This window comes from Carassius carassius, chromosome 3, assembly GCF_963082965.1.
Source record: "Carassius carassius chromosome 3, fCarCar2.1, whole genome shotgun sequence".
NCBI lineage: Eukaryota > Metazoa > Chordata > Actinopteri > Cypriniformes > Cyprinidae > Carassius > Carassius carassius.
In genome coordinates this window covers 38516173-38542109 of record NC_081757.1, presented here as the reverse complement: position 1 = coordinate 38542109, position 25937 = coordinate 38516173, and the positions used below count along the sequence as shown (strand labels likewise).

The 25937-nt window shown below is 36.5% G+C and overlaps 3 protein-coding genes across 5 annotated transcripts in view; all 3 read right to left on the bottom strand.

Moving 5' to 3' along the window:
* usp47 (ubiquitin specific peptidase 47) overlaps nucleotides 1-3505 on the bottom strand; it is a 41427-nt gene extending 37922 nt beyond the window's left edge. For both annotated transcript variants that reach the window (XM_059537738.1, XM_059537746.1), the window contains exon 1: nucleotides 3219-3505. In XM_059537738.1, the coding sequence (XP_059393721.1) occupies nucleotides 3219-3260 (42 nt within the window). In that variant the 5' untranslated portion in view covers nucleotides 3261-3505. The remainder of the gene's footprint in view (nucleotides 1-3218) is intronic.
* A 1162-nt stretch (nucleotides 3506-4667) lies between these two features.
* clec3a (C-type lectin domain family 3, member A) lies at nucleotides 4668-6408 on the bottom strand. 2 transcript variants are annotated; one of them, XM_059523618.1, is made up of 3 exons: nucleotides 6219-6408; nucleotides 5984-6076; nucleotides 4668-5143 (listed from the first exon to the last, which is right to left on the bottom strand). In XM_059523618.1, exons 1-3 carry the CDS (start codon nucleotides 6322-6324, stop codon nucleotides 4746-4748), a joined length of 597 nt encoding a protein of 198 aa, XP_059379601.1. In that variant the 5' UTR covers nucleotides 6325-6408; the 3' UTR covers nucleotides 4668-4745. The 2 variants fall into 2 exon arrangements, with proteins under 2 accessions (XP_059379601.1, XP_059379607.1); XM_059523624.1 differs by having other exon boundaries at nucleotides 5984-6070; nucleotides 6219-6404.
* A 2665-nt stretch (nucleotides 6409-9073) lies between these two features.
* Nucleotides 9074-25937, bottom strand: part of LOC132126471 (synaptic vesicle membrane protein VAT-1 homolog-like) — a 32921-nt gene continuing 16057 nt past the window's right edge. Inside the window, exons 8-10 of the mRNA XM_059537728.1 lie at nucleotides 13323-13406; nucleotides 10592-11779; nucleotides 9074-10560 (exon numbers count right to left, since the gene is read on the bottom strand). Of these exons, the coding sequence (XP_059393711.1) occupies nucleotides 11681-11779; nucleotides 13323-13406 (183 nt within the window). The 3' untranslated portion in view covers nucleotides 9074-10560; nucleotides 10592-11680. The remainder of the gene's footprint in view (nucleotides 10561-10591; nucleotides 11780-13322; nucleotides 13407-25937) is intronic.

Genomic DNA, 25937 nt, shown 5'->3' with positions numbered 1-25937 from the left:
GCAACGCGAGGTTAAGTGCTTTGATCAATGGTGCCATGTAGGCCTGTATGATGTGGGGGAACAAATCTAATGGGGAATGTCACCAGACTCATTGCATCTGTTTGATGGAGAAAGTGTTAACAGCAGTATGAACTGATGATATATGGACTTTAATGGATATCAAATCAGCTAACCTAGCTAGTTGGGTTTTTTGTATTGGTGGTGGTGGTGGTATTTTATTTAATTTTAATATCCAAATGAGATATTAAAAGAGCATCATATTTAACGTATAACATACAAAAGACCAGAAACATACATAATACGGAAGTTTGCTGCACATAAACACCTTTGCAAAAAATAAACCCCTTCTACAAATTGTGGTTGCAATTTAAAATGTGATTTTAAAAAATCCGGGTTGCTATGCTTTGTGTAGGGCTGCACAATTTGGCTAAAATTGGTTAGGGTTTTATATGTCTATAAAATAACAACAATTATTACTCAATTAAAAAATGGTATTCTAAATGTTTAAAAATATATATTTGGCAGTGACATATATAATTTTTTAATATAAATTACTAATATTAATAGGTGTCTTAATTTCCTCATTTACAAATGTTACACCGTCAAACTTTTTTTTTGATGGAAAACCGCAGGGTGCCCTTGAAGCTTCTCTTCTGTTGACAAGCACTTCTCTCTAGTATTTGAAGATGGTTGGCACATGTTGCTTTACAAAATCCATGTTTAAGATGCCTAAACTGCCTCATGCAGAGATGGGGTTCGTGTGGAGCAGAATTTGCTGCGAATCGAGGTGCTTTGAGAAGATGAAAACACGGTGGATAATGAGCTGTTCACGTGTGAGAACACTCTGAAACACACAGCGCATAAAAAGAAATAAAAAAAAAATCACAGCATTTGTGATTTGAAAATCACACTAAGCCTTGTTGCAGTTTTGGTTTTATTTTGATTAATGATGCAGCTCTAGTGTCATGGTTATAGTGGTGTACTGTGATCCCATGAACCCTGGTCCACACATCATTCAGCGCAGGATAAATGCCTCAACTAGGTGAAAAAAAAGGCTCCGTGTGCTATGAAGGTAATCTGGTAATCTTGCACAAGAGAGAAAATAGAACTAGAAACTTTAGTGCTGACTAATCAATGATTTCCAGCAGGTGTTGTCACATCCCAGAGGAAGAGCGTGGGAGGGAGTGTTGCATCCAGCTATAAAAGACTGAGACAGATTCATGTGGTAATCCTGCAGACCATTTTATTAGATCAAACAGGATCAAACAGACTCATTCATTTCAGGCTAAAGTCAAATTACTTTTTTATTGTTGTTATGTGTTTGAATAGATTAATCCTGCTCTGAATTTAGTCGGAATACCTGATGCAATGAACTTAATCACCCACAATAACAATCATAAATGTTGAAACTAAGAAACATTTGCCAAAAAAATAAATAATAATAGTAGTAATAATATTAATAACAGTAGTAAAAATAGTAATAACAGTGGTCTCCCGATATATATAATATCAGCAAGGATGATAGCATGCTATCATATAATTTTTTTTTTCCTTCTGCATCGGGCAGTTTGTTTTTCTGTTTGGCTGTTAAGTGTAAGAAGGGAAACTTTTATTCTGACAGCCATTCTCTGTCTTCATTAGTCTGATATTTTTGTTGAACAGTTCAGTCTAATAAATGATTATCAGAAATATTAAACATAGAAGGTAAATGGTGTATAAAAAAGCATTATAGTGTTTGACTTTCCATTATTATTGATACAGCAATAATGCTCTCTCAAATACCAATCGGCGTTCAGTGAAAGCACATTTCATTTAAGCAAGTCTTTGAACTTTTAATAAATATTTAATTCCACAAACATCGCAAACATGTTAGATGTTCTGAAGAGTGCATGTGTAGTTGTTTTTAATTTGTTAAAATTTCAGTCGAGTTCTGAAAAAATCAGGAAGCTGCCATCTAAAATAAAAATCATTATTTTAATAAATAATTGTAAAAATGACGAGTAAGAGATTTTTTTCTATTATTTTTCCATTTTAAATTTATTTCTAATTTAGTAAATATTGTCGAGTTGTAGAAATCATTTTTATTGCCATCTAAAGCTCTCTTCACGGCCAAAACAAGAGTTGCAATAATACAAGTTACATGAACACAAAATACAAAACCAAGCAAACAGAAAAATACAGAAATTAAAATTACACGCGATTGTTTAAATTAGCATAAGAAATAAATGTTTTAATCTTTTCTGGTAAAATCTTATTAAAGTCAGTAAATTTTATGTAAAATAAGCATAAACTTCATTACATCATTTGTTATTTGCCATCTTTAAAAATGTATTAAAACGTGTGGATATCATACCTGTCTGCATTATATTGGCCATCAAATTGGTCAACCACTAGTTTTTACTACCAAGTACTAGTTTTCTTTGAAGTGCCATGGAGTAATATACAAGTACCGTGATATTTGTCATTATTTCCAGAAATTACTTTAGGCATTCCAGAAATACAGGCTGTCCTTGCTAATAATAAGGAATGATTTTACCAAAATAACTTGAATGAGTTATTAATCAGTTAGCACAAAGTCTTAAAAATAAACATCCTGACAGTTAAGGGTCCAAAAGTGTCCCGATTCCCATCTGATCTGAATCCTGTCCACAAATAATGTAATGTGTGTTTGAATTGACCAGAACAGGTTGCAAGGTAAACTTGTTCTTGATTAAAATCGGATTTAACGTGTGTTGACAATGCACGGTCTTTTAGAGATGAAAGAAACGTTAGAAAGCAGTCCTAAAATACCTGAACTATCAATCTATTCCGAATCGTCCATGAACGAAGTGATGTGGATTAAATCGGGCAGTCTAATCTGTGCTGCTAACACAAACTATGGCGCACACTTTAGCACCTCCCTAAACTCTCTCCAGCAGGACACTTTTTCAGGCTGTGTGAAAAGTAAACAGTCGGACAGCACACACGACAACATGTTATCCGAGTTATTAATCACATAAATCACCGGATTTGAGTTGTTATTACCGTATTTAATCAGTTGGAAGGACTTGTTGACAGATAGTTAGCAGAGCTGCTGCTAGCCGCTGAGCTCAACACTGACACGCACTTTCACGTCTCTCTCTACACTTATCTAAACGCGAGTTCCTGGCTCATTATGCGATCTACAGAGCTGATGGTGTGATTCCCATGTGTTATTTTATAGGTGGATCATCTCTCACCTCTTTGGGCACAAGCTGCTGTTCTTCGCTGGGCACCATCATCTCCCTCGGATCCTCAGCCGCGGTCTGCTGTCAACAGGAGCTCCGCGAGGCCCTTCGAGACACCATTGTGAGTGAGTTAGGCAAAACCAGGCGATGTCGAAGAAACTACTTTTGAGCTAAATGACCGTTAATCCGGTTTAATCTGTGCTACTTTCTTTCTGCTTGGACTGTAAGCAAAAACAGCAATCAATGGAGGAAAAATGGCCGCGGCGCACTTTCGCGAGACTTTACATCAATCTGCGTCACTTCCGACAACACTGTGTCTGCGTGCGTTATAAAACAGCTGCACGCGCAGTTAACTGGCAGTTAGTGAAAAGTGGAAATATTGTGATGTAATAAGAGACTTTGCATGATAGTTATGAAATATAAAACTTGTCCTGAGGGCACACTTCAACCTTTTGAGTGAAGTCTGCTGTCATTATATCACTGACCTTTGCATGTGATTGATATATATTGATATATTGATATATATAGATACATTGATATATATATATATATATATATATATATATATATATATATATAGGCTATATGTATATGTATGTATACATGCAAAAGGTCAGTTTTATATATATATATATATATATATATACATATAAAATGTATGCTTATGTAGTTTTAATGTGTTATTTTCTTTCCCAGCATTTATAATTCTATAGTTATAATAAAATAATAACCATTTAAAAAGTATAAATTATAAAAAGGTCCATATACCTTAGTGTTTTGTATCATTTATTATATTTCTTAATATTCTGGTTTTATATTTTAGTCAGCTATAGTTTTAGTTAACATTTTAATCATTTTGTAGTGTTATTGTCATTTTTATTAGTTTTTTCTTTAATTAAATGTCTGTATATTTTTTATTTGTTAGGTTTAATTCATTTAGTAATGAGTTAAACTTAACAAAAATGTTGGGACAAAATCTTCTAATGTTTACTCAAATAAAAGTGGGTGATTTTTGTATTTTATTTTATTCTTGTATAATCATTCATTATGGTTTACGTTTTATCTTCTTTCATTATGTTTGTAGTGTTGGAATCTTGCCTCTTGTTTTATAAATAAATAAACAAACAAACTAATAAAAGTCTGATATAATTCATTCTAAATACACACTTTGTTTTTACCTCATCTGAAAAACAACTTGTTCAATTTTTTTTTTTTTTTTTTTATGGTCATCTTTTTTTGATAGTGCAAAATATTCTAAATTGTCAGAATTATCTGATTGCAAAGTCAAAATGTTCATGTTGTAAATGTAAAAAAAAGATACTTGATACCATTACCCCCCCCCCCAAAAAAAACAAAAAAAACACAATATTATTGCACTGAAAAACAAGCACTGTAAACCTGAGCAAGTTTCTGTTTAGTGTTCCTCTACTGTTCTGATGAATAAAGAGGACACGTCATACATTACAACTGAGTGTTTCGTTTTTAATGAGCAGCTTAATGACAGGCTGTCGTTTAACATGCATCTTGATGTCATGCGCATCATGGGATCAGATATTCACAGATGTATTTCTTCTGACTGCGACAGACCTCGTCGTGCCATTTTCCCTGAGCTGCCAGTGAGAGCGTGACACAGCTCTCTCTCTTCCCTCCGGTCGGCTCTCTCTTGGAGCGATCCCAGTGGAAGAATGTGACAGGCAGGCTGTTCACGTCCACATACTGGCCTTCCTTCACTATGTCTGTTATGCCGATCCAGAAATCTTTGGATGCGGGTGAGCTGCGTTTGACATAGTCTGTGAGTTCGTGGTTCTGGCTGATGTCTCGAGGTATGGCCAGGGTCCCTCCCTGTGCGATGCAGTCCTCGTTGGCCTCATGGTAGTGCTTGGCCTGCTCAGAAAGCAGGTAACACTTCCTGTGGGCTTTGATGCCACGCAGGCAAACTGAAACATAAAAAAACCGCATTCACTCATGTTCACTGGTATATAGCAGTATCTCACATGCCTTTCGATGTGAATATCAAATAAACAGTGACGAAAATATTGCTATATTTATGAAGCATTTTTACTGTTACTGTAATAAGACACATTAGGGACCTATTATGCAAAAATTACTTTTATAAGGTGTTTGAACACAGTTGTGTGGCCACAGTGAAAACAATCAGCCTATGATGGTAAAAATCCACCCACTCACTTTTTATAATCCCAATAAATTATAAACAGTCTCTCGGGACAAGCTATTTCAGATTCTCCCTCTTTACTCGTCACTGAAATAAGTCTCACCCATTTGTGACGATCTCTGACCTATTAGCATTGACACAGCCCTGAGTGAGAAGCAGCGGTCTGTAATTACTGGAGATATACAGTTGCAGCGCCAAAGAGGTGTGTTTTCTCATGCACCTACGAACACAGGAGCCTCCATAGACTACCTCCATCAGAGGACACTTTGGTTATATTTTTTAATCAAAGAAAATGTCCCAAAAAAAGCAAATAAAAAAATTTAAGAAACATTGTATGTAAGTGTACTCTTTGTAAGTCATAAGTGGCATTATATTCCATTAATATTATATTATGTGCAAGTGGCTTTATAAAAAATACCTTTAAGATTTGAAATATACACCACAATATTAACCGCACTTCTCTTTCACTGAGACACTTCTGATGTCAACTTTCATTTGTTAACATGCATATGCACTGCTGCCATATGCACTGTGAAACAGGCATAATATTAAGTAATGATCTGCAGCATTAGCATGCTTTTTAAATGAAATCACTCCTGTTTACCTGTTTGCAGTGCCTGCATCTCTTTCAGGGAATTGACTTCCTGCCACAGCTTGTCAATTTGTGTCCTCATGTCCTCGTCCTCTGTCGCTGTATCTCAACAGAAGAACGACACAGAAGAACGACACACCAGAGGTCAGCTCAAATATTCAATACATTATAAGCTTGACTGAATCTGAGAGTTCTGAAGGGTTTGATGCATCTAAGGAAATACATGCAGTCCTGACATAAAAGTTACCTCTCTGTCGAGCTGGAACGGCTTTTTTGGAGCGAGAGGGATGGCCATATCCAGACTGGAGGACACTGAAGCAGATTGCCAACAGCAGAAGCAGAGACTGTGTCATGGTCACAGACGAGCTGTGCAAATCACTGAGAGAAAGTGCACAAGTCCCACAGTTTTCTCCCTTTTTTACTCACAGGCTATTGGCTGGACATTCTGTGTTTTTGTGTACCTAAAGGGAATTGAAATGCCTTCAGTCCAGTCACAACAACCAATACCCTGTTTCCAGCCATTCATAAATATTTACTTGGGAAGAACATGAAATTCATTTGGGAGTCTACCCATTCATAACCCAACAAGAAAATCCATTCACTACCACACCTTATGTGTGGCATGGATTTAAAAAAGTCTAATTAATTCAATTATATTTCAGTTTGTAAATAAATTCCTTGCTTTTGACCAGTTTGTTGACCAGTGATTTATCAAAAGTAGATTTTGAATAATCCACAGAAAAAAGACTTCAAACAAAAATAAACATATTCAAAAAGAGTAAATTGTATTATATTTACATAGCATTCTCCTTCACTTTTGTTTTGCAATGCTGCAAATGTATTCCATCTGAAACATTTCAAAAAAAGAAATATAAGATTTAATTATAAATTATTTAAATGCATAAATAATTTAATTAATTGAATAGTGTAATATAATTTAATTTAGTAATTTATTCCATGCAAAATATTTCAAATTCTTTTTAAAAATTAGTATACTTAATCATAAATGTTGATTAAGTCATACAAAATTATTTTAATCTCTTTGTATTGTAATTAATCTAAAATATTTCAAATAAAATGTGTGAAGAATGTATTTTTTTTTTGTTTACTTTTATCTAAAAGTTTCATTTGTTTTAATAAGAAATGTTCGTAAGCTCAATAACATTTTAATTTAATCGAAATTAAAGATTCATATATTTTGAATCAATTACACCAAGTATTCAACAAATTTGTTGCATAACTTGTTCATAAACACCTCTTGAGGATACGAATAGCTGCACATTGATTTTAGTTGGAGTTGGAGACAGAGGGGCTGTTGATCAGAGAAGGAAGTCTGGTTCAGGGCTCAGTGTTCTCGGCTAAATTTAAGGCGTGATGCAAAAAGAGCAAACAGCCCAGAGGGAATATCTTTTACTGCGTGTCTTTGAAACACATGACATGTGCCCTGCAGATCATCTACTTCTCATTCTCAAAAGAAAAAGATTTTGACAGATACGTTTATACATTTCATGAGAATATATCATGAATATTAACAAATTCAATGAATTTTCCATGCAATTACAAAAAAATATTGACTGAAGCTTTCAAGCTGCAGAAAGGACACTGACTTATTAAAAAAATATTAACTTGTTCATTGAAAAGATTAGAGTTAAAGGAAAAATTAATTCAGAAATATCAGTACAAATTTCATGAACTCTCATAACTACAAATTTTCAGTCAGTAATCATTTAAATTTCAGGGAACACTTCACAATAAGGGCCCATTAGTTAATGTTAATGCATTAAATAATAGTAAGCAATACATTTGTTACATCATGTTATTATTCTTTGTTAGTGTAAGTTAATAAAAATGCAACTGTTTATTGTTATTATTAGCTGAGGGTCATTAAATATATTACAGATACAACATTTGATTTTAATATATATATATATTTTGTAATGAAGATTATTAAGATTATCGCCTTAAAGCTATTTTTCATTATTATTTCATGTTAGCTACATAGTTTATTTGAACAAACGGAACCATACTCCGAAGAGTTACCAAGTTTTAGCCATCGTATTTAGAAATATATACGATGGGGAACGGGGGACTCCTGCCGGCTGCCCAAAACCGGAGGAGCCGTCGCCGTCCACCGGGCGGCGGAGGAGTGTCGTGCCGAGGGCCGTCCAGTGCCACCGCCAGGCACCGCGGAGGAGATCACCCAGCCGGTGGAGGGCCGAGCAACATTTTTTTTTCCTCTCTCTCGTCTCTGTCACTCCTCCTTCCATCTCCGTTTCTCTCGCCTCGTCTGTCCTACCCGCAGGTCCCCGTGAGCGGTCCCCCCCGGAGGGGGAGGGGGGGGGGTGGTGGAGTAGAGCGCAGTCTCGAGGGTACCCCCCGGCCTGCTAGGGGCGATGGGGGTATGTAACGAGTGGGGCGGGGCCGAGGGATGTGGGAACACGAGCGAGGCCGGTGGAGTGATTGGGAAATCCGCTACACCTGCGACCCACCACCGGTCTTGAGTCCCACAGAGGAGATGGAAGGATATAAAACTGGAGCGATGACAGTGAAGGACGAGAGAGGACCAGGCCTGGGCTTTTAGTTGTGTTTTGGTTTAATTTTATGCGCACCTGTCGTCCGTGAGGGGCTGGTGCGCTGTTTTGTGTTTATTTTGCATTATTAAAATGTTATTGGATTGTCCGCCGGTTCCCGCCTCCTTCTTCCCGATGATTACGAAGTGTTAATTCATTACAGTATACATATTGCAAAATCATGATACATAAATGATACTGAAATTTAATTTTCAGTAGGTCACTGAAAGGTCAAATACACTTTTAATCACAGCCATATTTCAGATTTTTGAATAAAAAAAACCTTGAAAAGGCCACTGACCACAATATTTTTAACTGGAAAGAGCAAAGTGATGCTTTGTTAATTTCTCAGTGCCATTTGTAAGTAACCTCTAGGGTTATCAAGAAAATAAATAAGTTGTGTCAGTCATGTATCAATCAGTGTAACCAGTTCTGCTGCAAAATATCAGACAGGAGCCGTGTGAAATGTTATGAGGATGATGGGCAGAGCAGCATTTTAATGGCATAAAGATCAAATAACACTCCATAGAAATGCTCTGCACAACATTTTATTCAGATTTTATGTGTTTGCAATCTACCACAACATAAAAGCATGTCTACAATCTTAAACTATACATCAACAATATGCTTTTGTGTGTCTTGAGCGGGGACCCACTAACACTTTAGAAAGTCTTCAAAGAAAACAATCGTATCCCTAAAATAAACAGGAAAACGTGGAAAGATACTGTTATATATGTGTGCCTTTCATATCATGCACATTAAAGAAACAAGCAAAAAACATTTAATTTGTAGGTCTAAATAGAAGGTGGGTTCGTTATTTTTGCTCATGCGGAAGTCATTCCATTCTCGCTTAAAGGAATAGTTCACTCAGAAATAAAACTTTTCTGAAAACGTACTCTCCTTCAGGCTTGATAGACTGGAGTGGTGAGGATTACTTGTGAATTATTCTGATGTTTTTATCAGCTGTTTAGACTTTCAGTCTGACGGCACCCATTCACTGCAGAGGATCCATTGGTGAGCAAGTGATATAATGCTACATTTTTCCAAATCTGTTCCAATGAAGAAACAAACTCATCTACATCTTGGAGTGTAAGTTATAAGCAAAAGTTTCATTTTTTGGTGAACTATTCTTTTAATTTAAAGAAACAACTCAAAAAGGAGGAACAATGATGAGTGCAAGCCATGAACAGTTACTATCAGACTGGTTGTTTTTATATGTATTCCCTATAAAGCCACCTAATTAATAATTTAAGAGGAGATGAAACACAGCATACCTTCACATACACACACAACTAATACAACTTTAGACACAACCACTATTTTCATTTCTGAGGTATATGTAAGCAAAAAGATTTTAAGACATTAAATTGTCTATTCTCGATGAAATACAAAAAGAAAAACACTGACAAGCCTTCTGGTCCTCAGTGCAGATATGCGACAAAAGGCACTAAGAATTATTAATTTATCATTTTTTTGTTGTTGTTGATTACTAGCTTGAAATTAAAGTCATTATGCTTGGTTTTGACCTAAACATCAGAACATTAACTGGTGATTTACTGAGACAGTTCATCCCAAACAAAAGCATCCGAGTCACTGTTTACTCACCCCCTGGGCCACTGTATGGAAAAGAGCAGCATGAACAATCTGCGAAATATCTCCATTTCTGTTCCATAGAAGTAAGAAAGAGTCTGGAATGCCATGAGGGTGAGTAAATGATGCCAGATTTTCAATTTTGAGGTGAGCTCTTTCTTTAAGGAGCGTGCATAATACTATATGGGTATATTACATTTAGTAGCTGATCATGACAACTCATTTAAATGTCTTTCTAAAGGCTTAAATAATGTGTTTAGAGATGTACCAAGAGTAACGCAGATTCTCGGAGCAGAAAAACAGTGCCACACTAAAAATGTGCCACCTAAACAAGCACCTACATGACAACTAGAAGCTCCAGATGACTTCTGCCTTTAACTTTCTTCAATTATTTCAGTCATAAACACACAATCTCACAGTCTCACTCACCTCCAGAACTGTCAGGAAACATTTCACACACACAAATGCATCAGCAGCACTGCAGCGGTGTCAAAGATTAACCTGCCACACTTGTGCAATGAATCCAGATCATTCTATTGAATAAAAATTATTTAGTAAAAATCCAGTTTGTCCTTATGGATAAAATGGTTTAATGTAGGCATTATTTACTCACACTCATGTCATACCAAACCTGTATGACTTTCTTTCTTGTGTGTAAAATGAAAGAAGATACTTTGAGAAATGTCAGGGTGTTTTTTTTGTCTATACAATAGAAGTCAGTGGTTACCAACATGCTTGGAAATAGACAAAAATAAAATGCAGATGCTCGACAAGAAATCTTAAAGAAAAGAGCATCACTCACTCTGTAAACATACTTTAGTTTTCTTCAAAAACAGAGATGTTTCTGCAAACTTCAAGGCCTTCATCAGATGTCAATAGCAACTTCTTTTTTTTTTTTGTTAAATCAAAAAAAGAAATGTCATACGGGTTTGGAGTGATATGAGGGTGAATAAATTACAGAATTTTGGTAGTGAATTTTTTTTTTTTTTTTTGAGAGGATGGAGTTATAGAGAAAAAAAAAACTTTTCCTTAATAATCATAAGATGGTAAATTGCCCACGGAGGTAAAAGTCTTAAAGTCACTTATATCCTACTGTTGGACCTACACCATGTATTAAGTTGCAGTAACTTATAAAGTTTCCACCCACTGCAGCGTTTAATTTACTTGCCAAAACCAATTTTGACTTCCATTTGTCTCTTGGCAAGCATTAGTTTTGGACTTCGACTGCAGTCATCTTTCAGTTCACTGACTGACGGGGCCAAATAAAACATCCGAAAGGCTGCAAAAGGCTTTCATGAAAAGGCAATCCTATCCTACAGTAACATTTTGGTCTAAAACACTGCAACAATTCAACACCACACTAAGAATGGCACTTCAGTCGAACATGTAACACCACACTAAGTGTTTTGGAGTATTTTTGTCTGAATTGTCCAAAACAGGCAAAGAAACACACAAACAACAGACCGAACACATCTCACACACACAGATACGTTTCACAATGACACGGAGCTCAGCTCAGGTTCATGATAGTCTCTGGATGAGTCTGGCTTCACTGAATGAAGGGCATTCGCTCTTTGTTGTCATTGTCTTCCTCCTGCTCCTCTTCTTCCTCACCTGCCTCACTGGTCTCTGTGCTGTCATTGGCCATCTGAAAGAGAAATCAAAGATCATTGTGTTTTCACACGGACTGACAGTCTCCTCTTTCTTAGAATGATGAGAGAGAGAGAGAGAGAGAGAGAGAGAGAGAGAGAGAGAGAGAGAGAGAGAGAGAGAATATCTGTTAACTCAGTTCCAAACCTGTATGATGTTCTTTCTTATATGGAACACAAAAGAAAATATTGAATAATAATAATTATTATTATTTTGTATAGTGCCTTTAAGAGTTACTTTCTTTACACAGAAGCAAACAATGTCAAATTATACACTTTAAATATAACAAATTAAAAATAACAAAAATTACAAAACATAACAGATAATCAAGTTACAGCAAAATGTTAGCAATTGTTAATTTTATTATTATTATTACTATTATTATTATTTTGTGCATAAATTGAAAGTAAATGCAGTCTAATGATATTTAGGGTTATTATAGTTAAACTAAATATAAAACCATACAAATATTTTAGATTTATAAAACCATTAAAATGAAAAATACAGTCTGATGTTGTTCATGGTTCATCTAAAACCAAAAAAACAAAAATAGTAATAATTTTTTACAAATATTTTATTATTTTAGATAGTCGCCAAGGAAACATTTTTGTTTTCATTTGGTAAATGAGAAAATGACCAAACGATATAGATATAAAGGCATATTAAATCAAAAATATACACCAAAATGACTGAAACTTTATCTAAAATAAAAAATGAAAAATATAACTAAAAACTAGCGCGGTCAAATGATTAATCGCGATTAACTGCATCCAAAATAAGAGTTTTTGTTTATGTAAATGTGTGTCTGTACTGTGTACATTTATTATGTATATATAAATTATATAAATAAAATCTCAATGATACTAAAATAACCTGATGTTGTTTAGTCGACGTTCTTCAAAATATCTTCTTTAGTGTTCTACAGAAGGAAGAAAGTAAATGAAGACAGAATTTAGGTTTTTAGTTAAACTATCACTTTAGACATTATCAGCTGATCCTTCAAACACCTTCCTCATTTGAGGAGAAACATCTAGGACACAGAAAGGCTTCTGAGCTAGAAGATCAACATCTACACAATCAAATCTTCCTCTGGGAAGGGAGAAAATGAGTTGCTCCTCTGTGAAGACACTAAAGGTAGATCTCATGAAAGCAAGCTGTTGTAGGCCACAATTTCCACAGAACGTCTCCTCTGAGAACGGCGTCACATGGTGCAGTCTCCATGGAAACAGCTGAGGTGATGTCACCCGACTCTCGGATCCCTGTCATAATACCATTTTTTTGTTCCTTCTTTAAGTAAACAGGTGTATTATTCAGATGTGCCTTTGTGCTTCTTAAAAGATCCCTTTTTCGTCACACGGTTTTGGATATATACATAAATAATGATGTTAGAAAACCGAACAATGCAAGACATTATGAAAACAGAAAAATGAAAGGGCAGCACCAATGGTTGACATGATAATTATTATGTTGTGCACATAATGTTTTGCTTGCCTTGAACACGGGTCTAAATTCAAAGGCAGGTTTTAGGATGACTTACTCACCAAAGGCGTGGGAGACTTTTCCACGTCCAAAATCAGCTTCCCTATGTTTCCTCTGTCATGGATTCTCTGCATGGCTTCCTTCACCTACAGGTTAACAAGAGCAACATATCACACACACACACAAAACTTCATTAAGTCAAACAAATCGTTAAGTGATGCATAAACTCCATATTGCCTCGTGTCATGCATGCAGTGTCACAGACAATACTAAAGGGGGCAGCAGAGACACAATCAGCAATCAGCACAACCAATGCACTTCAATTAATTTGGTCAGTACTATTTACGCAACTCATTCTAAATCCTCAATGGGGTTTCTAACCTGCATAATTTTGTTCAAAAGGATTTTTCTATGAATACGGACTATAGACCCTTCTTCCCCCAGTGTGTCATTGCGATTAAATCAGTGAGTTCAGTGAGGTTCAAAATAAGACTTTCAAGGAATAATAACCTAAATTTCTGTCTGTGCCTCACACATAGCTATTATATGACTTCTGAAAACTTATTGAAAGATAATAACAAATTTTGTGGATGAATTCTTAGGTTTAATTCTTAAGTTTTAATTCAATTCTATGGGAAGAAATGGTTGCCATCTCCTTTTGTGCTCTAAGAGAGATCATTAAGTAAAGATTATGTTTCATGAAGACATTTTGTAAATTTCCTATCGTAAATATATCAAAACTTAATTTTTGATCAGTAATATGCATTGCTAAGAATTCATTTGGAAAATTTCAAAGGTGATTTTCTCAGTATTTTGATTTTTTTGCACAGATAAATACTGGATGTACCTGCTTTAGAAACATTTCAGTAAACACTGCTAATAAAGATTGGATGTGAAAAGGAAAGACAATTACATTTTAAAGCATCCATGTGAAAACAAGCCTGAAAAAAGACAGTTATTTGTGGGTTATATCGTAAATTAAAATGGGAGAGAAGACCAAAAACACAGAGTATATGTTTTCTTTTTTTAATACTGATAAAGCAGAATACAAAGGAAAAATTCTAATAATGAGGAGGAAAAGAATGCAGCGAATTGAAAAGAGCTCTTGCCATCTATTCTTGTTATTCCATGTAAATACCAAATGTTATGTTATCTGAAAACAGAACATGAAGGAACTTGTATAGCTCATTTATTCAAACAGGCAGATAAGGATTGTTTGCAGTGCAACATGATTTGAAGTGATTTGTTTCAGTCTTTGTTCCTGGAGTGCCACCCAAAATGTAAAACGCAGTAGATTCATAAAATAAAATAAAAAAAGTGGATAGTGTTTAAATTCCCATTTGAAAAGTTGAGTAGTGCTTTTCAGCCTTTATCCACACATTTCACTGCCTAGAATAAAAACACAAATAGAAAAAGCAGTGATACTTTATAGTTAATTGCCAAATGTCAAGATGAAGATGTGGCTACAAAAACAAATAAAATGAGCTACTATCACATCATTAGTTAGGTTGCTCCAAAACTTGCATAATAGCTTTAATGAGCTTTAAGGATTAAGAGAGGTTATTTTCAGTTGTTTAAAAAAATTCCGATTTTAAAAAATTAATTACAAGGTGCAAGTTATTTGACATCACAAGGCACACTACACAACCATACAGAATACACATGACAGTACTGCAAAATATGATTATCACGTTAGAGTTTATACTGTGCCCACAGGTTATGTGGAGGATGTACAGTATGTCCACATCTTGTAAAGTGACTGGTTACTGAATGAATCAGTAAATTAATAAACATGACAGCTGCTAGTCAGGCAAAATTATGAAAGAGGAATAAATATCTGTATCACTTGATGGTAATAATCCTTGACGATTAAAAACAGTTTACTGCCATTTCAAATATGCTTTTCATCCACAGTCCCCTACACCAACCTAGTGTCTTGGCCTATTGCACCCACGAGTTTTATCCTGATATCTTTCACACCTGAAGGCATGGTTTTGCGTAAAGCTGTTAGAAAACAAAAAGTGAGTTAAGTTTGTTACAGTAAATTTTTTCAAAATTGTTGTAAACAAATAGCAATATTGCTAGCGTTTCATGTTCAAATTAGCACTGACAAAGGTTGGTGTGCCACAAGTGTCTGTTCTAGGTCCATTATCATTAACGACGCAAGTCAACAGTCTCCGTTAGAGCATCATTTGTATTCATCAGCACCTTTATATTGGTGATACAGCATCAAAAGAACCCAATTTTATGCTGATAGTTTGGAGAAAAAACATGCATGCTGTCTCAAACAATCATTATCCTGTCCGTCACTGTCAGCTGTACCAGCTGTCAGACTGGCTATACTCATCAATCTTCTGACTCACTTTACTGTCAATTTGTTATCAAAACATCATAAGATTGTTGTTATTCCACTCATCTTATTACACTAGTCAAGTTTTTTTCTATGCTTTTGAAAGAAGTCACTTTTAGTCACCAAGGCTTCGTTTATTTGATGAAATACACTAAAAAATAAGAAATATAGGCCTACATATAAAAGTGAAAGTGAAAGTGAAAGTGAAGTGACATTCAGCCAAGTACGGTGACCCATACTCAGAATTTGTGCTCTGCATTTAACCCATCCGAAATGCACACAGACAGAGCAGTGAACACACACACACACACACACTGTGAGCACACACCCGGAGCAGTGGGCAGCCATTTATGCTGCGGCGCCCGGGGAGCAGTTGGGGGTTCGATGCCTTGCTCAAGGGCACCTAAGTCGTGGTATTGAAGGTGGAGAGAGAACTGTACATGCACTCCCCCCACCCACAATTCCTGCCGGCCCGGGACTCGAACTCACAACCTTTCGATTGGGAGTCCGACTCTCTAACCATTAGGCCACGACTTCCCTGTGACATGTATATGTATATACATGTTATATACTATATACATATTAATATTGTGTAATATTATTAGAATTTAAAATAACTTTTCTATTTTAATATATGTTAAAATGGGAAAGCTGAATTTTCATGAATCATGTGTCACATGTCGTGTTTATTTAAATGTCAAATGAGATTCATTTAAAGTTGAGCTTTACCCTAACAAGAATAAATTACACTGAAAATATTTAAAACAGAAAACAGTAGTAATATTCCACTCTACTTTTTTTAGTAGAGTAAAATAAATGCAGCCTTGGTATGAGGCGCTTAAGTATTCTTTCAATAACATAAAACATTCTTAATTATTCCAAACTTTTGACCAGAAGTGTAGAGTACTGCCATTATGCACTAATTTCACAAGTATTACTTTTTAAATGTGTTTAAACCAAATATTGTGTTGCATAAGACTTTTAAACATCAAAAAGAACCCTTTGCTTATTTTAAACTGCACATTATATAACTAAATGGTACTTGTTAAGGCCTACTAACTATTAAACTTCTGCATGTAACTCATCCCAAAACACCTCAGCTTTAAAGCAAAGGATGAAGGGTTTTAACTACCAGTGCTACTGCTGTTCTGTCCATTTGGTGAGTAATAAGTCTGCATACAGACATCATCCTATCCACCCTCTTTTCCCATAAAACATCAAGGTGCTTGATGTTGATGTTTCTCCAGCCATGTCCCTCAGAATCAGTATCCTTTCAACGGTACTGCAAATATGCAGAGGGTTTGATTGTGTCTGAATGAGTCACAGTGGCTATGCAGGACTGAAGGCGATAAAATGCATCAGTGGAAGACTGCCTCAATATATCCCCAGAGGCACATCCAGTCACCCAGGGGTTTGAGCACAAAACTAATTTTCAAAGCCTCACAAATATTCATTTATACATCCAACTTTAAAATGCTTAAATCCCATGGCTCTAGGCCAAAAATGTCACGACCATTCAAACTGTGAATTCTGAACGCAAATTGCCAAAAAGCATTTAAACTTTTTTGATTAATTAAGGCCTGGTACAACACAGCACAGCATGGTTTTGCCTGACTTTCTCATATTGATTCTAATATACTGTAGTTAGTTAAGTCAATATAAGGGCATAACCATGTCTCAAACATTGTGGGGAAGGATAAAAGAACATTAATTATAATTAATTATATTATATTTATTGTAAACAATATGTACTATTTGAATAGTATATTAAAAGAAAAAAAAACATACACACAATTGTTTACCAAATATGCTGGAAACCGCTCCAAGTTCAACCATAAATGAAAATCCAAAAGTTGATAAAAACATTACAATAATCACAAATATTCCACATGTCTCCAGTCCATCAACTAATTCCTGTGAAGTGAAAAGCTGTGTGTTTTTAACAAACAAATCCTTAATTAAGATTTTTTCTAACTTCAAACCATTGCTTCCATCTAAATATGAGTCCTCTATTCATAATACTGCTTTCCCCAGTGCAAAACATTTCTAAACAAATATGTGGATTTTGATGTGTGAAAACAACATGGATGGACTTTTACTAGAGCAGTGGTTCCCAACCTTTTTCAACTCGCGGCCCACACAACCAAACACATATGTTTGCGCGGCCCACTGCGAAAAAAAGAAGAAAAAAAAAGAATTGACCCCGCTATTGTTGGGTTAATAACTTATCACTCAGAAGCTAGACTGTTAACTGTATTTATTGAATGAACTAGGGCTGTGTGATATGAAAAAAAAAAAATTAAAATCTATCGCGATTTCTTTGATCAATTTTGCGATTTCGATTTAAGTTAAAATAATCACTACAGTAAAGGTGTAACAATTTCTAGACTTATGGCAAAAAATATAAATAAATAAATCCTGTTTTTTCCATTTTTCTTTTTTGCCATATATTGTTCATAGAGCTCATCAATTGTAGCGGTTCCTCGGGTGTTGAAATAGATTTGTTATACATTATACAGGTTCACACATACTCCTTGCAGTGAGTATATAGTATGTGTAAGTGGTGCAGAAGCAGCAGCGAGAGCGCATTAATATAACGTGAAAGCACATTAAAATAATGCACGAGCGCGAATCTCTGTTCGCACGCAGATTTCCTTTGCTCTGTCACAAAATCAGATGTGCTTGCTCAGATACACGCTTCTCTCGAGTGTCTCCTCTCACTTAAACTGCGTCCTGTGCACTCACAACTCTCTCAATGCTCATGTGCTAGATATTAATTATTTTCACACGTTTTTATTTCTAGCCTTTTACCGCGTGCAGTGTGAACGCTCTGATCCGTTAATATAGGCTCGGAAAAAAGGCGCATCACAGACAGTGTGTGAACCTGGAGTTAGGCATTTGCCCAGTCTTTTCTCACCTAGGTGCATTGCATTCTGATTGGATCGGATAGCATCCTGTGCTATAAATTTAGAAATGCGCACGCTCAAAGCGTGATTTTATGACGAATTCTATTAATCGCACAGCCCTAGAATGAACTGGCAAATAACCGAAAATAACTCTGGCTGGCACCGCTCAGCAAAACAGGAAAACAGATCCAGGCAGAGCTCGGCAGCAGGTAGACAGTCAGCGGAGCAAGCAGTCAGGAGGGAACACGTTGACAGCCATTTATGCATGTTTGAATTTGTTGTTCTGTAGCGTATGCAGCAAAAATATTAATTGGTGGTTTATTCTTAAACCAATCAGCGAGCTCGAATAGTGGAAGCATAGTTACAGTTTAATATTTTTTATTATTATTATATAATTTAATTATATAAGTTATTTAATTATATATATGAAATTATTTATGTAATGACTTAGACATTTTTACATATATTAACAAAATTATTATTTCTTTTAATAGTAATTGGCGGCCCACCTGCAATACCACCCCACAGGTTGAAAACCACTGTACTAGAGGAAGCATTATTATGGATTATGGACTGATATTTTGGCCAGAAGCAATGGTATATAGGTGACATATCATAAAAATCTGACATTTTCCATACTTCAGTTGGGTCCCTGGTGCATCCATCAACCCAGAAAACATGAAAAAGACAAGTCCCAGCCTCAGGAGAGACAAGAGAGCAGTGGATTTATTGATTTATTTACTGTATATTATGCTGCTGCCACACAGATCTAAAATAAACATGCAATAAACTGTATTTCCCAGCTGTTTACCTTCACTGACTGTTTTTATAACTCATAAAAACTCATTATAACTTTGTTTATTTGAGAGTGCAATAAGACATGAAAGAGAACTTTGTTGGGTAGCTACTCACATGCTGTGTGAGACAGTGGCTTTCTGTGCACGTGCTTTGGATGTGTGCACTCAAAAAAAAAAACGTATATCAGAAGTTTAAACTAATTTGGTTTAAAATGCATGATTTCAACACAATAGACATGATAATCAAAACCAAACAGATGTTTTTAGCAGAGATATTAGCTAAAAGGGGGACAGGAAGCATCGGGAACGATCCTCCCCATTCTGTACCCTGAAATTGTTCATTATCACAGGGAAAAAAGGTGACCTCAGATCAGCCTACAATAAGCTCAGGTTGGCACCCTCTGGAATTCCCCTCCCACACACTGAAGTCACGGGAGTCTGAACACCCAGTGTTGAAACCACTTCCCTCACTCTCTAATAATACTGAAATAATGCATCTGATCAAGAGTCACTGCACTGGGATGGAAAGACAGTGCCAATCCTGTGACTGATTGGTTAACTATTAAATATGAATATCATTAAGGTTTTGGAAATTCACTATTAAATTAAGTTTAAGCAGTAAAACCATTTCTCAGCTCTGTTAATATAACTGAGGAGTCATAGTACAGCACATGCTGCCTCTAAGAAACTGCTCTGAACTCTTTTATTCTCAAGCGTGAGCCACGGAGTGACCTTATATTAGTGTGTTCCCTGGTCGTATGTGCCAGTTTGAGCCTGGTGCCGCCACAGCTTGTGAGGACTATTAGTCTCTTGTCAGACACATCAGAGCACATGCAGTCTCTGACTTTATCAGGCTCCGGACGGTCGTTCTGTTCAGCTGTTTGAATATAATGATCTGGGTTACTCTGTAACTTTAATTAAAGGGACGCTGCTCACAGGAAAAAAAAAAAATCAGTACATATTATCTGTCTTTCCCATCACCTATTAAAATGCCATTTCAAATAGCTAAGCAGGGGTGTTCTGGATGGTTGCAAGAGCATTTCAATGCTGAAGTTGCTAGGATGCTCCTGGTGGTTTCCATGTCATTGTTATGGGGTTGCTAAAGTGTTCTGGGTGGTTGCCAGTATAGAGCTGCCCAAGACTTAATATTATTCTAGTTTACTTGTCATTCTTTTAAGGCATTAGTTGATTAATCACGTTTATATTTATTTAATTACTTATGCTGGGGAGGCCTTAGGCTATTCCACACTCAAGTGCACACACAAAGCTTGCCGCAAAGCACCAGGAATATGCTTTGATTGTGCCTATGATTGTGTCGGAAAATACTAGGGGATATTTGAATTATTTGTTATTGAACTAGTGTTTTCTGAGTCAGTGTTGACTGCAAAGATGAAGTCTAGGACCATCTCTGCATAACAGTGGATGCCCCTTTAGAAAGAAATGCAACTCATATGAATGACATAATCAGAGAGTATTTAATTAAGACATTTCAAGCTTTCTATAGACAGGGATGCACATAAATGGTGCACAGATGCACGTTTGTAAAAAATGCACTGGGTAAATAAGTTCAGACAACTCTGTGTACCGACATGGCTGACAGCTGACAAAAGGTTAGTTCACCCAAAAATTCTGTCATTAGTTACTCACCCTCATGTCGTTACAAACCATAAGACCTTTGTTAATCTTCGGAACACAAATGAAGTTATTTTTGATTAAATCCGAGAGCTTTTTAAACCGCCATAGACAGCAACTCAACTACCACGTTCAAGGCCCAGAAAGAAAATCACTAAAATAGTCTATGTGACACCTGTAGTTCAACTTTAATGTTATGAAGATACAACGAGGACATATTTTAAGTTGGATATGTGCCTAATAGTGCACATTTATCTAGGTTAACATTAGGGCGAGCTGCCATGTAAAATGAAGCATGCAACATTTCAGTTTCTAATGATTTCAGGTTGATGAATGATGTTTGGATTCACTGGCCGATATACAGCAACTATCACAAGGACCAAACGTTAATGCTCTGTCTGTCATTGACTTTTTTTTTTCTCCCCGCGACTGACTATTTTTGGCCTATTTTGTGACTAAAATTTGGTTGACAAAATCCCAATGTATACTTCGGCTGTTTGTGCTATGTGTCGGTTTCGCATAGTTTCTGCGTTACATAATTTTCATCTTCAGAAGAGTCCACAAACATCTATACACATCCGTACACGTGCAGTCAGATTTTTGTGTCCGCGTCCAACAGCACAGGCGAATGTTGAGACAGAACGAGTCCACTCTGTGCATATATCGAACTCATTCACCCAGGCTCATCCGCAATTGAGTATACTTTAAAGTATACTTTTGACTATACTTTGTGCAAGAATGTATGTGAAAAAGGAATGTGGAAAAATAAGTATACCAAGGCTTTAAAGGGGTCACTGGATGCAAAATTCACTTTAACTTAATTTAACTTTCATGTTGTTTGAATATAAATGTGTTGGCAGTATGTGTACACATATGATTAAAAACCTTAATTTACTCCAATGTGCCCTGGTCTGCCTAAATGCGTCTATGTTTGCGCGATTCATTTGTGATCCAGCTTCACCAACTGAAGTATAAGGTTTTTTTATGAATCTTTGCAAATTGCCTTTCCTAATAATATGCTAGTTAGCAAGTTTCATGATGAATGTGGCTCAAGTTAACAGTCAGAGAGGGGCGGGGTCAACAGAGCTCATTAGCATTTAAAAAGACATGCACTGAAATGGCTCGCTATGAACAAGCGTGTTGTTTTACACTACCATTCAAAATTTTAACCAAAGTATGTCTTTAAGACCCTAAAGAATCAAGTCAACTTGTGGAAAATGGGCATCCGATGGCCCTTTTAAGCCTCTTCTTGCGGTCTTAGCCTGAACTGATTCTGAAGAGGTGTGTATATCAGCAGTTTTACAACGGGTTTGAATGTGACTTTTCAACAATTTATCGGAGTTTACAATCTGGTTTACGGTCTTATTTAACTTTATTATTACATGAATACTTGGGCACATCCCATTGAATAAGATTAGAGTGCTATACTTGTTCTCCCAATGTAAATCAGAGAGTGCTCTACTAAAATCAAATAGTGCTTTCAGTAGCACAGTACTGCCTGTCCACAACCCATGAGATCAGCACAGAGGAACCTGTAGGGCTTTCAAGAAGCCTGTGATTAGAAAGAAATTAAAGTGTGTATAGACTCCCCAACACCCAGAGGTCTGCTTTTAATCAGTTTATGGAGAGGTCTTCATCCCATTCCAACAAAACAAAGTTTGCACTGAGAGTTGCTACACTGTTATATGCAATAAGAATATAAGTGCTAGCTTTGTAGAGTTATGTATAAAACGTTTTATACATATTAAAAATATATATGGACTATAAAAATTCATATTTTTAAATGGCAGAGAAAAATCCAGCAACATTGTGGTATGTAAATTAAATGTGAAATACATTCTGTTGGCTATTGTTAATAATGTTTCATTAAGATGCAAATATTAATGCCGTAATGATGTTGAGTTGCAAAGTCAATACTGTAAAATCATCAATCATGGATCCAAGTGCCTACTTTTAAAATGTTGTTGTCACAGCACTATCCTCATGAAACAAGGTTCATAATATCAGTTTATATAATAAAGAGATATATTTTTATATTATTTTACTGCAAATTCCCCAGAATATGAAGGACATTTGAAATTGCTGGTACTGAAAAGGGACAGTCTACACAATACTATCCTGAACATTTCCTCTCAAACTGAAATCTATATAAAAAAATCCATTAAGACTCAATAATCCACTCAGATTCAGTCATTCAGCCAAATAAAATAAGTATTATTACACCACAGAAGGAGTAAAAAGCTATTTGCTTCAAGAATGCACTTCAAGTACTTATTTTGAAACTGAGGGAGAAAATAGACAAAATAATGTGAAGGGAAAAGAAAAATCACATGCTAATATTGTTTTGGGGACACTGGGGTATTTTTATATTGCAAACTGTATTATGCTCCATGATGAGAGATTATCACTCCTCAAAATGAAGAAGAGAGCAGCATCAATAGTGTTGATGAATCCCCAAGGATTCTGCTTGATGGAAAATGAAAAATAATCAAGGAACTTTACTGCTCTCAAGTCTCAAACCCAAAGAGATATTCTTTATAAAAGTTAAGACTCATCCACGTCTTCATAAAATGCCTTATTCAAACACGCTCCAACAAATCGAAATCACTGTGTGGAAAGATTTGCATAACACCGCCCAATATTTAGGCAAAGAAAGAAGGCATGACATTTATTCTCGTTTAGTATTGTTGCCACTGCCGCAGTGTCATGGACAGGCTGTGTGTTTACAAATATGTAAAGGGGCATAACATTTCCGTCACACACTTGGTATTCAGCCAATCACAGCGCATTAGATAGCTCGCCAATCAGAGCAAACCTCATTGCGCGTGATGCCTTTTGAAAACCTTAGGCTAGTGACACACTGGCATATTGCACCTGTCAAACATAGTCTATTTTGCCGTCAATACTGTTGATGGTGTCCTTTATAATAATAATAATTCATTACATTTATATAGCGCTTTTCTAGGCACTCAAAGCGCTTTACATAGACGGGGTATCTCCTCATCCACCACTAGTGTGCAGCATCCACCTGGATGATGCGACGGCAGCCATAGTGCGCCAGAACGCCCACCACACACCAGCTTACTGGTGGAGAGGAGAAAGAGTGATGAAGCCAATCAGCAGATATGGGGATTGTTAGGAGGCCATGATGGTCGGAGGCCAATGGGCAAATTTAGCCAGGATGCCGAGGTCACACCTCTACTCTTTTCGAAAGACATCCTGGGATTTTTACTGACCACAGAGAGTCAGGACCTCAGTTTAACGTCTCATCCGAAGGACGGTGCTTGTTGACAGTATAGTGTCCCCATCACTACACTGGGGCACTAGGACCCACACAGACCACAGGGTGAGCACCCCCTGCTGGCCTCACTAGCACCTCTTCCAGCAGCAACCTAGTTTTCTCAGGAGGTCTCCCATCCAGGTACTGACCAGGCTCAGCCCTGCTTAGCTTCAGTGGGAAACCGGTCTTGGGCTCCAGGGTGATATGGCTGACGGCTTATCAGTAGGCTTTATATTAATGCTCAACATGAAGTATAGATATAGTTGTCATGAAGACAAGATCCTGGTCTGTCGGCAGTCTACCTCTTTGTCACCTACAGCAGCGCACCAGCGCCGCGTCAGGCACGATTCTGGTGTGTAAAGACAAAGAAAACGCGAAGCAGCCGTCACACAACTGACACGCAGCAGAAACGTCATGCTCACACCACGCAGCAGTGTGTCACCGGCCTTAGAATCAGCTGCAGGGTGGGATTTGCACTGAACGCGGAGACTTCCGACACTTAATATGTTCGTTTGGAAACACGAAAATGTACTTATGTTCCACACACAAAATATTGCATTTGGTCATTCGGTACACACGTGCACCGTACCGAAAGCCCTGTACCGAAACGGTCCGGTACGAATACACGTACCGTTACACCCCTACCAAATACACAAAATACTGTTCTTTGTAGGAAAGTCATATGAGCCCTTTAATAGGGTTCTATAAACTATAAAGGTTCTATTAACTATTAAATATATATAAACATATATTTTCTGACTAGTATTTCATATGTCAGGCTTTACAGGGTTAATAAGATTTCCTTTTACACAGATCTCATGTTCTCAGAGTTTTATGCCCCACTGGATGCAAATAAGACCAAGGTTAATCCAGCTGGTTAACCCAAATTACAAATTTACAGTTAACCCAAGATTAATAAGAACCATGGATGAATTAAGGTTTAAAAGGGATCAATGAAGTGTGAAATCTACTTAAGTTCATTATAACTCAAGAATCCAGCTGTGGCCTTAAGCAGAGAACATCCTTTATCTGCTGTGAAGATGCTGTAATGTGCTTAACAACAATCTGCTTTATATGTGTGTGGGTGGCTTAGTCTTAACAGTATACAAAAAACGATCATTTTTGTGCTTGTTCAAACCGTGTACAAATGATTAAGTCCTTGTTTCTTGTTTTATGCGTCATACTATACTCTCCTGAGCAAATGCTCACTCAGCCATGCAGAATGAGGAGCTAATTGGCCAAAGCCCACAGGCACAGACCAATTAAGCAAACGTCCAGCATGCCTGTCAAGCATCATGCTTCGAGATACAGCTCTGCCGTTCCCTTCCACAGGCCTCAGGTCAGTGCTGATCTGAACGTTGTTGCATCTGACGCGAAGTGACTGCCAAGCCACTCTTCTGCCAGGTCACCAGACCCCTGGTTACCACGCAACAGTGCAATGTGCAGTGTGATTGAGAAGAAAATGTCACAGAGTGGCTTCTTTGTTGGGCACAGCAGCCAATGAGGTAGAAAAAAAAAGCGCTTGAGATGTGTGCACTAGGAAGAAGGTCTCAATTAGTGTGATTACATGAGTAAATCTCACCAAACCTTTCAAAACACATGGATGGATCATATTTCAACCTCAAATTTGAAAAAGTTAAACAGTCTAATTTAAATAGTGCATTTTATTTTATTTTATTTTATTTTATTTTTTACTGCATCGGAAATGGTAC

What these genes read in the sequence shown, in the direction of transcription:
- clec3a (XM_059523618.1), bottom strand. Translation starts at nt 6,324, where the DNA reads ATGACACAGTCTCTGCTTCTGCTGTTGGCAATCTGCTTCAGTGTCCTC. An exon ending in CGTTCCAGCTCGACAGAGAG is followed by an intron (nt 6,077 to 6,218) that starts GTAACTTTTATG and finishes TCTTCTGTTGAG; the next exon opens with ATACAGCGACAGAGGACGAG. An exon ending in GATGCAGGCACTGCAAACAG is followed by an intron (nt 5,144 to 5,983) that starts GTAAACAGGAGT and finishes TTTATGTTTCAG; the next exon opens with TTTGCCTGCGTGGCATCAAA.